The sequence below is a fragment of the Ascaphus truei genome, chromosome 15 (genome assembly GCF_040206685.1).
Source record: "Ascaphus truei isolate aAscTru1 chromosome 15, aAscTru1.hap1, whole genome shotgun sequence".
Taxonomy (NCBI): domain Eukaryota; kingdom Metazoa; phylum Chordata; class Amphibia; order Anura; family Ascaphidae; genus Ascaphus; species Ascaphus truei.
The window spans coordinates 18,260,688-18,275,838 of NC_134497.1; the positions used below are offsets into that span (position 1 = coordinate 18,260,688).

At 55.9% G+C, this 15,151-nt stretch overlaps 1 protein-coding gene across 1 annotated transcript; it reads left to right on the forward strand.

The window, feature by feature from the left end:
* The first annotated feature begins 4,591 nt into the window (after positions 1-4,591).
* On the forward strand, positions 4,592-11,912 carry MYL9 (myosin light chain 9). The gene is made up of 2 exons (XM_075572621.1): positions 4,592-4,713; positions 11,640-11,912. The coding sequence occupies exon 2, from the start codon at positions 11,658-11,660 to the stop codon at positions 11,895-11,897; it is 240 nt and encodes a 79-aa protein (XP_075428736.1). The 5' UTR covers positions 4,592-4,713; positions 11,640-11,657; the 3' UTR covers positions 11,898-11,912.
* Positions 11,913-15,151: the final 3,239 nt, after the last annotated feature.

The window sequence follows — 15,151 nt, forward strand, 5'->3', positions numbered from 1 at the left end:
GCTCCTCATACTTCCTCCCAAACCTGGCCCTACTACCTCCTTCCACATTACTGTTGGAAGTACTATCATTCACCCAGTAGCAAAAGCACGCTGCCTAGGGATCATACTCGACTGCTCTCACATTCAAAAGGTAGCAAAAAACTGTAATTTTTCCCTCCACTATATTACAAATATAGCTCCGGTATCCCTCAGGGGATTGTCACATGCTGCGGCTTAGTCAATAGGGCGGCTGCAATTAAGGCCTTTTCAGTGCAAAGGAGCCTGCGCTGGCAGTTCTGAATAGGGACAGTTAAGAGAGGCTGCATGTTGCTAGGCAACCAGTGAAGCAGTGAGAGATGACAGTTTAGACAGTTTTTAAAGAGTGTCAGTTGGAGCTGGGAGCTGGGGGAGTTAGTGTGTGTGTGCAGGGAGCAGTAGCCCCTGGCACTAGGCCTAGTTACCCCCAGAGGCCCCAGATAAGTTACCATTGCCCCAGTTTGTGGTTGCTTCAGGGACAGGCCCTACTTGAGGAGTTCTGCCCCTTTAGCTATTTGGTTAAGTTAGAAGCCACTCAGTAGTGCGCAGCCTGATTACTGGGTCTGGGCTCAGACCCCCCCCCAGAGTTATATAGGGACTATCTTCTCGGAGGCCCCTCCAAGCAGTGACTGCGGCCGGCCGGTTGCAGACGGATCCCCGTCAAGGTACAGACGGTGCGGAGCCGCGGTGATATAATCCACGCTGGAAGTCACCCCACGCGTAGGAGAACATCACGTCGGATCAGGCGGATCCACTTCAGTGTATAGCGGCACCCGTGGCTGGAGCCCGGGCAGGTGTCTATAAAGAGTGCACCAACACGTCCAGGGATAGCGCTATTTCCAACACACGTGGGTGGGGTTTGGACATAAGGTACTTTGGGGAATACCTATGGTGATGTGTGCACCCGGTGCACGTCCATGTGTGTGTGTATAAGCATTATTCTGTGTGGTACAGGTACCGGAGTTATTATTAGTATTAGCAATAGTAAACAGTTGTTAGCATACACTGTGTGCGTGTTTTATTATTGTGGTTCCTGAAAGAGGACCATCCCACTCAGGTGGGAACCCTTACAGGTGGAGGCGCTGTGTTCGACGACGGATCAGGTAACCCCAGGCTCCCAGTGGCGGAGGTTCAGGCCTTCTGTGAGCCTATCAGGTGACGCACCACACCCGGTAACACAAGTGTAGATTTCCCCACATGGTCCCTATCTGCGATTGGGGGGGGGGGGGGAAGGTGTTACACAAAGATACGCCCTTTGCTCTGTTACTCGACTGCAAAAACTCTGACGCAGACCCTCAGTCTCTCCCGTCTCGATTACTGTAACCTCCTGCTGTCCGGCCTTCCTGCCTCTCCCCTACAATCTATCCTAATTTCTGCTGCCAGAATCACGCTACTCTTTCCTAAATCTGTCTCAGCGTCTCCCCTGCTGAAATCCCTCTCCTGGCTTCCGATCAAATCCCGCATCTCACACTCCATTCTCCTTTTCTCACTTTTAAAGTTTTACACTCTTCTGCCCCTCCTTACATCTCATCCCTAATTTCTCGCTATGCACCACCCCGACTCTTGCGTTCTGCTCAAGGATGTCTTCTTTCTACCCCCTTTGTATCTAAAGCCCGCTGACTGCCCCACACCTCTGGAATGCCCTTCCCCTCAGTACCCGACTAGCACCCTCTCTATCCATCTTTAAGACCCAACTTAAAACCCAGCTCCTTAACGAACCATACGAGTAGCACCGTGGCTGATACTTTACACCTCATACATAAAGCTTGGCCCCCTGCAGACGCACTTACCAGAACGCCCTCCTACTGTCTCTGTACGTTCCTCCTACTTACCAATTATATTGTAAGCTCTTCGGAGCAGGGACTCCTCTTCCTAAATGTTACATTTATGACTGAAGCACTTCTCCCCATTATGTGTTATTTATATTATTTGTTATTTATATGATTGTCACGTGTATTACTGCTGTGAAGCGCTATATACATTAATGGCGCTATATAAATAAAGACATACAGTACAATATACAGATAGGAGAGGTCCCTCAGTGCTATATACAGATAGGAGAGGTCCCTCAGTGCTATATACAGATAGGAGAGGTCCCAACAGTGCTATATACAGATAGGAGAGGTTCCTACGCACACGAATCCCGGAGACAAACAGAACTGTAAAAGGACATTCTCCTTTTTCCCCAGTGTTATATACAGATAGGAGAGGTTCCCAGTGTTATATACAGATAGGAGAGGTTCCCAGTGTTATATACAGATAGGAGAGGTCCCCTCAGTGCTATATACAGATAGGAGAGGTCCCCTCAGTGCTATATACAGATCATAGAGTGCCCCTCAGTGCTATATACAAATAGGAGAGGTCCCCTCAGTGTTATATACAGATAAGAGAGGTCCCTCAGTGTTATATACAGATAGGAGAGGTCCCCTCAATGTTATATACAGATAGGAGAGGTCCCCTCAGTGCTATATACAGATAGGAGAGGTCCCCTCAGTGCTATATACAGATAGGAGAGGTCCCCTCAGTGCTATATACAGATAGGAGAGGTCCCCTCAGTGCTATATACAGATAGGAGAGGTCCCCTCAGTGCTATATACAGATAGGAGAGGTCCCCTCAGTGCTATATACAGATAGGAGAGAATCCCGGAGACAAATAGAACTGTAAAAGGACATTCTCCCTTTTCCCCCGCCCCCCCCCCCCCCCCACCCGCCTGTACATAGCTGTAAAACACCCTGTGCCCCCTCCTTATATAGAGGCAGGAGGGATGGGGGGGGGGGGGGAATACAGACCCCACTTAACCCTTCACCGCCAGAAGGTACACCTTACTGCTGTATAATGCGGTATACATCCCATTATAAATTATATCACAGGCACAACGACGTCTCCTTATACAGCTGTGTGCGCCTGTGTATAGTACCTCACTACACAGCTCCTCATAACAGAGAATGCTACGTCCTTGCACCTCTGTATACAGCTGCACGTGCTCTTACACAGAGGCACTTACTGGTACCTCGCTAAACGCTGCGACTCAGCACGTATACCCCGTATAAAGACGTCTCGCCCTTCTGTATCCCCGTGTCCCGCAGCGGGGTACCTCTCTGCCCCCTCCCCCTCCCCTTGTAAGGAGGCATGGCGCTTCTGCACCTCTGTACATAGCCTCGGGGGGGGGGGGGCGGGGGAGAGGGGGTCCCCCCTGTATAGTGCAGGAGATGTGGGGGGGGGAGAGGGGGTCCCCCCTGTATAGTGCAGGAGATGTGGGGGGGGGGGAGAGGGGGTCCCCCCTGTATAGTGCAGGAGATGTGGAGGGGGGGAGAGAGAGGGTCCCCCCTGTATAGTGCAGGAGATGAGATGGGGGGGGGGGGGGAGAGAGGGGGTCCCCCCTGTATAGTGCAGGAGATGAGATGGGGGGTATAGGGGGTCTCCCCTGTATAGTGCAGGAGATGTGGAGGGGGGGTATAGGGGGTCTCCCCTGTATAGTGCAGGAGATGTGGAGGGGGAGAGAGGGAGTCCCCCCTGTATAGTCCAGGGCGTGAGGATGGGGGGGTCCCCCCTGTATAGTGCAGGGGATGAGGATGGGGGGGGTCCCCCCTGTATAGTGCAGGGGATGAGGATGGGGGGTCCCCCCCTGTATAGTGCAGGGGATGAGGATGGGGGGGTCCCCCCTGTATAGTGCAGGGGATGAGGATGGGGGGTCCCCCCTGTATAGTGCAGGAGATGAGGATGGGGGGCTCCCCCCTGTATAGTGCAGGGGATGCGGATGGGGGGTGGCTGTATAGTGCAGGCGATGAGGATGGGGGGTCCCCTCTGTATAGTGCAGGGGATGAGGATGGGGGGGGGGGCTGTATAGTGCAGGGGATGAGGATGGGGGTCCCCCCCCCTGTATAGTGCAGGGGATGAGGATGGGGGGTCCCCCCTGTATAGTGCAGGGGATGAGGATGGGGGGTCCCCACCTGTATAGTGCAGGGGATGAGGATGGGGGGCTCCCCCCTGTATAGTGCAGGGGATGAGGATGGGGGGGGGGCCTGTATAGTGCAGGGGATGAGGATGGGGGGTCCCCCCTGTATAGTGCAGGGGATGAGGATGGGGGGGGGGCTGTATAGTGCAGGGGATGAGGATGGGGGTCCCCCCCCCCTGTATAGTGCAGGGGATGAGGATGGGGGGGGGCCTTTATAGTGCAGGGGATGAGGATGGGGGGTCCCCCCTGTATAGTGCAGGGGATGAGGAGGGGGGGGGGCCCTGTATAGTGCAGGGGATGAGGATGGGGGGTCCCCCCTGTATAGTGCAGGGGATGAGGATGGGGGTCCCCCCCCCTGTATAGTGCAGGGGATGAGGATGGGGGGGTCCCCCCCGGGGGGGTCCCCCCCTGTATAGTGCAGGGGATGAGGATGGGGGTCCCCCCCCCCCTGTATAGTGCAGGGGATGAGGACGGCAGCCCTATAAGGCAGGAACCCGCTGTTTGGGTTCCCGAGCCGGCGGATCCCACAGCCCCTGCAGCCTCCACACATTCCTTCTCCTTGTATGGATAAATCCCCGGGCGGGAGGGGGGAGAGGGGGAAACAGGGAGGGGGGGGGGGGGGCGATTGCTGGTTCCCTATTGGCCGGGGTCCTCCTGTGCTTTTGGGATTCAGAGAGGGGTAACACAGATCTGCCCCAAGTCGCAGAGGAGATCTCCGAGGTGCCGTGTTACTCCTGCCCAGGTAACGGTCGGCGTGTTACTCCCTGCTCCTGCGGGCACTACTTAGAGTGTAAGCTCTGCGGGGTAGTGAGCCATCTTTTACCAAAGGATGTGAGATGTTCTTATAAGGAGGAGGGGGGTGCTGTTCTTGTAACAGGGGTCCCCTATAGGAAGGTGTGTGTGTCGGAGGCTGTGCGATGTTCTTATAAGGAGGTGTTCTTATAACAGGTGGTCCCCTATAGCAAGGTGCGTGTTGGGGATGTGAGATGTTCTTATAAGGGTCTGTTCCTATAACAGGGGTCCCCTATAGGAAGGTGTGTGTGTCGGAGGCTGTGAGATGTTCTTATAAGGGGCTGTTCCTATAACAGGTGCTCCCCTATAGGAAGGTGTGTGTCGGAGGCTATGAGATGCTCTTATAAGGAGGTGTTCTTATAACAGGTGCTCCCCTATAGGAAGGTGTGTGTCGGAGGCTGTGAGATGCTCTTATAAGGAGGTGTTCTTATAACAGGTGGACCCCTATAAAAAGGTGCATATTGGGGCTGTGAGATGTTATTTGAAGGGGGTGTTCCTATAACAGGGGTCTCCTATAGGAAGGTGCATGTCGGAGGCTATGACCTTTTCTTATAAGGGGGGTGTTCTTAGAACAGGGGGTCCCCTATAGGAAGGTGCATGTCAGAGGCTGTAAGATGTTCTTATAAGGGTGGTGTTCTTATAATAGGGGTCCCTTAAAGGAAGGTGCGTGTTGGGGATGTGAGATGTTCTTATAAGGGGGGTGTTCTTATAACAGGGGTAGCCTATAGGAAGGTGTTTGTTGGGGCTGTGAGCTGTTCTTATAGGGGGGTGTTCTTTAACAGGGGTCCCTTATAGGAAGGTGCATGTCGGAGGCTGTGAGATGTTCTTATAAGGGGGGGGGGGTGTTCTTATAACAGGCGGTCCCCTATAGGAAGGTGTTTGTTGGGGCTGTGAGCTGTTCTTATAGAGGGGTGTTCTTTAACAGTGGTCCCATATAGGAAGGTGCATGTCGGAGGCTGTGAGATGTTCTTATAAGGGGGGGGGGGTGTTCTTATAACAGGGGTCCCATATAGGAAGGTGCATGTCGGAGGCAGTTAGATGTTCTTATAAGGGGGGGGGGGTCTTATAACAGGGGTCCCCTATAGGAAGGTGCGGGTTGGGGCTTTCAGATGTTCTTATAGGGGGGGTGTTCTTATAACAAGTGTCCCCTATAGGAAGGTACGTGTTGGGGCTGTGAGCTGTTCTTAAAGGGGGGGGGGTGTTCTTATAACAGGAGTCCCCTATAGGAAGGGTAAGTAGGGACTGTGAAGAGGTGTACTCATAACAGAGAGGTAACCACTGTACCTCCTTTCTGCACTCTGTAAGATACGGGATCAGCACAAACCTTTATATGGAGGCAGGGGGCCTGTCCTCTTATCCAGAGTTAGGATCTGTTCAATCCTCACAGTACCACTCCGGGGGCCGGTGCGGTCACTCACACCCGCGGTCACTCACACCCGCGGTCACTCATACCAGACAGTGACATCCGCTGTCACTCACACTCGCTGTGACACACACCCGCTGTCACTCACACCCGCTTTCACTCACTTGTGAGTGAGATTAACACTCCCTGACACTCACACTCGCTGTCAGTCACACACCTTTACATTCACACTCCCCCAGTGTCCCCTCTCCGTGTCCCCTCTCTGTGACACTCCGTGTCCCCCAGTGTCCCCTCTCCGCGTCCCCTCTCTTTGACACTCAGCGTCCCCTCTCCGTGACACTCCGCGTCCCCTCTCCGTGACACTCCGCGTCCCCTCTCCCTCTCTGTGACACTCAGCGTCCCCTCTCTGTCACACTCCGCGTCCCCTCTCTGTCACACTCAGCGTCCCCTCTCCCTCTCTGTGACACTCAGCGTCCCCTCTCTGTCACACTCCGCGTCCCCTCTCTGTCACACTCAGCGTCCCCTCTCTGTCACACTCCGCGTCCCCTCTCTGTCACACTCCGCGTCCCCTCTCTGTCACACTCCGCGTCCCCTCTGTCACACTCCGCGTCTCCTCTCTGTGACACTCCGCGTCCCCTCTATGTGACACTCCGCGTCCCCTCTCTGTGACACTCCGCGTCCCCTCTCTGTGACACTCTGCGTCCCCTCTCTGTGACACTCCGCGTCCCCCCTCTCTGTGACACTCCGCGTCCCCTCTGTGACACTCCGCGTCCCCTCTGTGACACTCTGCGCCCCCTCTCCGTGACACTCCGCGTCCCCTCTCCGTGACACTCCGCGTCCCCTCTCCGTGACACTCCGCGTCCCCTCTCCGTGACACTCCGCGTCCCCTCTCCGTGACACTCCGCGTCCCCTCTCCGTGACACTCCGCGTCCTCTCTCCGTGACACTCCGCGTCCCCTCTCCGTGACACTCCGCGTCCCCTCTCCGTGACACTCCGCGTCCCCTCTCCGTGACACTCTGCGTCCCCTCTCCGTAACACTGTCGGAGGCTGTGAGATGTTCTTATAAGGGGGGGGGGGGGTTCTTATAACAGGCGGTCCCCTATAGGAAGGTGTTTGTTGGGGCTGTGAGCTGTTCTTATAGAGGGGTGTTCTTTAACAGTGGTCCCATATAGGAAGGTGCATGTCGGAGGCTGTGAGATGTTCTTATAAGGGGGGGTGGGGTGTTCTTATAACAGGGGTCCCATATAGGAAGGTGCATGTCGGAGGCAGTTAGATGTTCTTATAAGGGGGGGGTCTTATAACAGGGGTCCCCTTTAGGAAGGTGCGGGTTGGGGCTTTCAGATATTCTTATAGGGGGGGTGTTCTTATAACAAGGGTCCCCTATAGGAAGGGTAAGTAGGGACTGTGAAGAGGTGTACTCATAACAGAGAGGTAACCACTGTACCTCCTTTCTGCACTCCGTAAGATACGGGATCAGCACAAACCTTTATATGGAGGCAGGGGGCCTGTCCTTCTCTTATACAGAGTTAGGATCTGTTCAATCCTCAGAGTACCACTCCGGGGGCCGGTGCGGTCACTCACACCCGCGGTCACTCACACCCGCGGTCACTCATACCAGACAGTGACATCTGCTGTCACTCACACTCGCTGTGACACACACCCGCTGTCACTCACACCCGCTTTCACTCACACCCTGAAATTAACACTCCCTGACACTCACAATCGCTGTCAGTCACACACCTTTACATTCACACTCCCCCAGTGTCTCCTCTCCGTGTCCCCTCTCTGTGACACTCCGTGTCCCCCAGTGTCCCCTCTCCGCATCCCCTCTCTGTGACACTCAGTGTCCCCTCTCCGTGACACTCCGCGTCCCCTCTCCGTGACACTCCGCGTCCCCTCTCTTTGACACTCCGCGTCCCCTCTCTGTGACACTCCGCGTCCCCTCTCTGTGACACTCCGCGTCCCCTCTCTGTGACACTCCGCGTCCCCTCTCTGTGACACTCCGCGTCCCCTCTCTGTGACACTCCGCGTCCCCTCTCTGTGACACTCCGCATCCCCTCTCTGTGACACTCCGCGTCCTCTCTCTGTCACACTCCGCGTGCCCTCTCCGTGACACTCCGCGTCCCCTCTCCGTGACACTGTCGGAGGCTGTGAGATGTTCTTATAAGGGGGGGGGGGGTGTTCTTATAACAGGCGGTCCCCTATAGGAAGGTGTTTGTTGGGGCTGTGAGCTGTTCTTATAGAGGGGTGTTCTTTAACAGTGGTCCCATATAGGAAGGTGCATGTCGGAGGCTGTGAGATGTTCTTATAAGGGGGGGGGGGTGTTCTTATAACAGGGGTCCCATATAGGAAGGTGCATGTCGGAGGCAGTTAGATGTTCTTATAAGGGGGGGGGGGGTCTTATAACAGGGGTCCCCTATAGGAAGGTGCGGGTTGGGGCTTTCAGATGTTCTTATAGGGGGGGTGTTCTTATAACAAGGGTCCCCTATAGGAAGGTACGTGTTGGAGCTGTGAGCTGTTCTTAAAGGGGGGGGTGTTCTTATAACAGGGGTCCCCTATAGGAAGGGTAAGTAGGGACTGTGAAGAGGTGTACTCATAACAGAGAGGTAACCACTGTACCTCCTTTCTGCACTCCGTAAGTTACGGGATCAGCACAAACCTTTATATGGAGGCAGGGGGCCTGTCCTCCTCTTATACAGAGTTAGGATCTGTTCAATCCTCACAGTACCACTCCGGGGGCCGGTGCGGTCACTCACACCCGCGGTCACTAACACCCGCGGTCACTCACACCCGCGGTCACTCATAGCAGACAGTGACATCCGCTGTCACTCACACTCGCTGTGACACACACCCGCTGTCACTCACACCCGCTTTCACTCACACCCTGAAATTAACACTCCCTGACACTCACACTCGCTGTCAGTCACACACCTTTACATTCACACTCCCCCAGTGTCCCCTCTCCGTGTCCCCTCTCCGTGACACTCCGTGTCCCCCAGTGTCCCCTCTCCGTGTCCCCTCTCTGTGACACTCAGCATCCCCTCTCTGTGACACTCCGCGTCCCCTCTCTGTGACACTCCGCGTCCCCTCTCTGTGACACTCCGCGTCCCCGTCCCCTCTCTGTGACACTCTGCGTCCCCTCTCTGTGACACTCAGCGTCCCCTCTCTGTCACACTCCGCGTCCCCTCTCTGTCACACTCCGTGTCCCCTCTCTGTCACACTCCGCGTCCCCTCTCTGTCACACTCCGCGTCCCCTCTCTGTCACACTCTGCGTCCCCTCTCTGTCAGACTCCGCGTCCCCTCTCCGTGACACTCCGCGTCCCCTCTCCGTGACACTCCGCGTCCCCTCTCCGTGGCACTCCGCGTCCCCTCTCCGTGACACTCCGCGTCCCCTCTCCGTGACACTCCGCGTCCCCTCTCCGTGACACTCCGCGTCCCCTCTCCGTGACACTCCGCGCCCCCTCTCCGTGACACTCCGCGCCCCCCTCTCCGTGACACTCCGCGCCCCCTCTCCGTGACACTCCGCGTCCCCTCTCCGTGACACTCCGCGTCCCCTCTCCGTGACACTCCGCGTCCCCTCTCCGTGACACTCCGCGTCCCCTCTCCGTGACACTCCGCGTCCCCTCTCCGTGGCACTCCGCGTCCCCTCTCCGTGGCACTCCGCGTCCCCTCTCCGTGGCACTCCGCGTCCCCTCTCCGTGACACTCCGCGTCCCCTCTCCGTGACACTCCGCGTCCCCTCTCCGTGACACTCCGCGTCCCCTCTCCGTGACACTCCGCGTCCCCTCTCCGTGACACTCCGCGTCCCCTCTCCGTGACACTCCGCGTCCCCTCTCCGTGACACTCCGCGTCCCCTCTCCGTGACACTCCGCGTCCCCTCTCCGTGACACTCCGCGTCCCCTCTCCGAGACACTCCGCGTCCCCTCTCTGTCACACTCCGCGTCCCCTCTCTGTCACACTCCGCGTCCCCTCTCTGTCACACTCCGCGTACCCTCTCTGTCACACTCCGCGTCCCCTCTCTGTCACACTCCGCGTCCCCTCTCCGTGACACTCCGCGTCCCCTCTCCGTGGCACTCCGCGTCCCCTCTCCGTGACACTCCGCGTCCCCTCTCCGTGACACTCCGCGTCCCCTCTCCGTGACACTCCGCGTCCCCTCTCCGTGACACTCCGTGTCCCCTCTCCGTGACACTCCGCGTCCCCTCTCCGTGACACTCCGCGTCCCCTCTCCGTGACACTCCGCGCCCCCTCTCCGTGACACTCCGCGCCCCCTCTCCGTGACACTCCGCGCCCCCTCTCCGTGACACTCCGCGTCCCCTCTCCGTGACACTCCGCGTCCCCTCTCCGTGACACTCCGCGTCCCCTCTCCGTGACACTCCGCGTCCCCTCTCCGTGACACTCCGCGTCCCCTCTCCGTGGCACTCCGCGTCCCCTCTCCGTGGCACTCCGCGTCCCCTCTCCGTGGCACTCCGCGTCCCCTCTCCGTGACACTCCGCGTCCCCTCTCCGTGACACTCCGCGTCCCCTCTCCGTGACACTCCGCGTCCCCTCTCCGTGACACTCCGCGTCCCCTCTCCGTGACACTCCGCGTCCCCTCTCCGTGACACTCCGCGTCCCCTCTCCGTGACACTCCGCGTCCCCTCTCCGTGACACTCCGCGTCCCCTCTCCGTGACACTCCGCGTCCCCTCTCCGAGACACTCCGCGTCCCCTCTCTGTCACACTCCGTGTCCCCTCTCTGTCACACTCCGCGTCCCCTCTCTGTCACACTCCGCGTACCCTCTCTGTCACACTCCGCGTCCCCTCTCTGTCACACTCCGCGTCCCCTCTCCGTGACACTCCGCGTCCCCTCTCCGTGGCACTCCGCGTCCCCTCTCCGTGACACTCCGCGTCCCCTCTCCGTGACACTCCGCGTCCCCTCTCCGTGACACTCCGCGTCCCCTCTCCGTGACACTCCGTGTCCCCTCTCCGTGACACTCCGCGTCCCCTCTCCGTGACACTCCGCGTCCCCTCTCCGTGACACTCCGCGTCCCCTCTCCGTGACACTCCGCGTCCCCTCTCCGTGACACTCCGCGTCCCCTCTCCGAGACACTCCGCGTCCCCTCTCTCGTGATACTCCTCGTCCCCTCTCCGTGACACTCCGCGTCCCCTCTCCGTGACACTCCGCGTCCCCTCTCCGTGACACTCCGCGCCCCCTCTCTGTGACACTCCGCGTCCCCTCTCCGTGACACTCCGCGTCCCCTCTCCGTGACACTCCGCGCCCCCTCTCTGTGACACTCCGCGTCCCCTCTGTGCCCCTCTCCGTGACACTCCGCGTCCCCTCTCCGTGACACTCCGCGTCCCCTCTCCGTGACACTCCGCGTCCCCTCTCCGTGACACTCCGCGTCCCCTCTCCGTGACACTCCGCGTCCCCTCTCCGTGACACTCCGCGTCCCCTCTCCGTGACACTCCGCGTCCCCTCTCCGTGACACTCCGCGTCCCTCTCCGTGACACTCCGTGTCCCCTGTGTCCCCTCCCCAGCCCACCCCTCGTGCCATCATGTCCAGCAAGAAGACCAAGGCGAAGACCAGTAAGAAGCGCCCCCAGCGAGCCACCTCCAATGTCTTCGCCATGTTTGATCAATCCCAGATCCAGGAATTCAAGGAAGCGTTTAACATGATCGACCAGAACAGGGACGGCTTCATAGACAAGGAGGATCTGCACGACATGCTGGCGTCAATGGGTAACACAACAACACAACGACACAATGTAACACAACGACACAACTTCACAATGTAACACAACTACACCATGTAACACAACTACACCATGTAACACCAAGTACACAACCACTCCGAGACCGAGACAAGGAGCAATCGCCCGACATGCTGGCATCCATGGGTAACACAACGACACAAATACACAATGTAACACAACGACACAACTTCACAATGTAACACAACTACACCATGTAACACAACTACACCATGTAACACCTAGTACACAACCACTCACTCCGAGACCGAGACAAGGAGCAATCGCCCGACATGCTGGCATCCATGGGTAACACAATGACACAAATACACAATGTAACACAACGACACAACTTCTCAATGTAACACAACTACACCATGTAACACAGCTACACCATGTAACACCAAGTACACAACCACTCCGAGAACGAGACAAGGAGGATCTGCACGACATGATGGTTTCCATGGGTAACACAACGGCACAATGTAACACAACTACACAATGACACAACTACACAATGTAACACCAACTACACATCCACTCTGAGACCAAGACAAGGAGGATCCTCACGACAAGCTGAAATCCATGGGTAACACAACACAACTACACAATATAACACAACCACACAATGAAACACAACTACACAACCACTGAGAGAACGGGACAAGGAGGATCTGCATGTCATGCTGCCATCAATGGGTAATACATTGATGTAACACAAAGATACAACACAACTACACAGTGTAAGACAAAAACACAACTACAAAATGTAACAACTACACAACCACAGATATTAAGGATCTGCACAAAATGCTGGCATTCATGGGTAATACAACTACACAACATAACCACAGAGAGACCCAAACAATGAGGATCTGCACGAAGGGTACACAAGTACACAATTTAACACAACTACACAACCACAGAACGACTAAAACAAGGAGGCTCTGCACAACATGTTGGTGCCTATGGGTAACGCAACGGAACAACACAACTACACAATGTAACACAACTACACATCCCAACTACACAGTATGAGTGCCGTATGGGGAGTTTACAGGGTGCAGTATGGGGGAGGTATTTACGGGGTGCAGTATGGGGGAGGTATTTACGGGGTGCAGTATGGGGGAGGTATTTACGGGGTGCTGTATGGGGGAGTTATTTACGGAGTGTTCTATGGGGGAGGTATTTACGGGGTGCTGTATGGGGGAGTTATTTACGGGGTGCTGTATGGGGGTATTATTTACGGGGTGCAGTATGGGGGAGGTATTTACGGGTGCTGTATGGGGGAGTTATTTACGGGTGCTGTATGGGGGAGGTATTTACGGGGTGCTGTATGGGGGAGTTATTTACGGGGTGCTGTATGGGGGAGTTATTTACGGGGTGCAGTATGGGGGAGGTATTTACGGGGTGCTGTATGGGGGAGTTATTTACGGGGTGTTCTATGGGGGAGGTATTTACGGGGTGCTGTATGGGGGAGTTATTTACAGGGTGCTGTATGGGGGAGTTATTTACGGGGTGCTGTATGGGGGAGTTATTTACGGGGTGCAGTATGGGGGAGGTATTTACGGGTGCTGTATGAGGGAGTTATTTACGGGGTGCAGTATGGGGGAGGTATTTACGGGGTGCAGTATGGGGTAGTTATTTACGGGGTGCAGTATGGGGTAGTTATTTACGGGGTGCTGTATGGGGGAGGTATTTACGGGGTGCTGTATGAGGGAGTTATTTACGGGGTGCTGTATGAGGGAGTTATTTACGGGGTGCTGTATGGGGGAGTTATTTACGGGGTGCTGTATGGGGGAGTTATTTACGGGGTGCTGTATGGGGGAGTTATTTACGGGGTGCTGTATGGGGGAGTTATTTACGTGTGCTGTATGGGGGAGTTATTTACGGGGTGCTGTATGGGGGAGGTATTTACAGGGTGCTGTATGGGGGAGTTATTTACGGGGTGCTGTATGGGGGAGTTATTTACGGGGTGCTGTATGGGGGAGTTATTTACGGGGTGCAGTATGGGGAGGTATTTACGGGGTGCTGTATGGGGGAGGTATTTACGGGGTGCTGTGTGGGGGAGTTATTTACGGGGTGCTGTATGGGGGAGTTATTTACGGGGTGCTGTATGGGGGAGTTATTTACGGGGTGCTGTATGGGGGAGGTATTTACAGGGTGCTGTATGGGGGAGTTATTTACGGGGTGTTCTATGGGGGAGTTATTTACGGGGTGCTGTATGGGGGTTATTTACGGGGTGCTGTATGGGGGAGTTATTTACGGGGTGCTGTATGGGGAGTTATTTACGGGGTGTTCTATGGGGGAGTTATTTACGGGGTGCTGTATGGGGGTTATTTACGGGGTGCTGTATGGGGGAGTTATTTACGGGGTGCTGTATGGGGGAGTTATTTGCGGGGTGCTGTATGGGAGAGTTATTTACGGGGTGCTGTATGGGGGAGTTATTTACGGGGTGCTGTATGGGGAGTTATTTACGGGGTGCTGTATGGGGGAGTTATTTACGGGGTGCTGTATGGGGGAGTTATTTACGGGGTGCTGTATGGGGGAGTTATTTACGGGGTGCAGTATGGGGGAGGTATTTACGGGGTGCTGTATGGGGGAGTTATTTACAGGGTGCTGTATGGGGGAGTTATTTACAGGGTGCAGTATGGGGGAGGTATTTACGGGGTGCAGTATGGGGGAGGTATTTACGGGGTGCTGTATGGGGGAGTTATTTACAGGGTGCTGTATGGGGGAGTTATTTACGGGGTGCTGTATGGGGGAGGTATTTACGGGGTGCAGTATGGGGTAGTTATTTACGGGGTGCTGTATGGGGGAGTTATTTACGGGGTGCTGTATGGGGGAATTATTTACGGGGTGCTGTATGAGGGAGGTATTTACGGGGTGCTGTATGGGGGAGTTATTTACGGGGTGCTGTATGGGGGAGGTATTTACGGGGTGTTGTATGGGGGAGGTATTTACGGGGTGCTGTATGGGGGAGTTATTTACGGGGTGCAGTATGGGGGAGGTATTTACGGGGTGCAGTACGGGGGAGTTATTTACGGGGTGCTGTATGAGGGAGTTATTTACGGGGTGCTGTATGAGGGAGTTATTTACGGGGTGTTGTATGGGGGAGGTATTTACGGGGTGCTGTATGGGGGAGTTATTTACGGGGTGCTGTATGGGGGAGTTATTTACGGGGTGCTGTATGGGGGAGTTATTTACGGGGTGCTGTATGGGGTAGGTATTTACGGGGTGCTGTATGGGGGAGTTATTTACGGGGTGCTGTATGGGGGAATTATTTACGGGGTGGTGTA

What these genes read in the sequence shown, in the direction of transcription:
- MYL9 (XM_075572621.1), top strand. Translation starts at nt 11,658, where the DNA reads ATGTCCAGCAAGAAGACCAAGGCGAAGACCAGTAAGAAGCGCCCCCAG.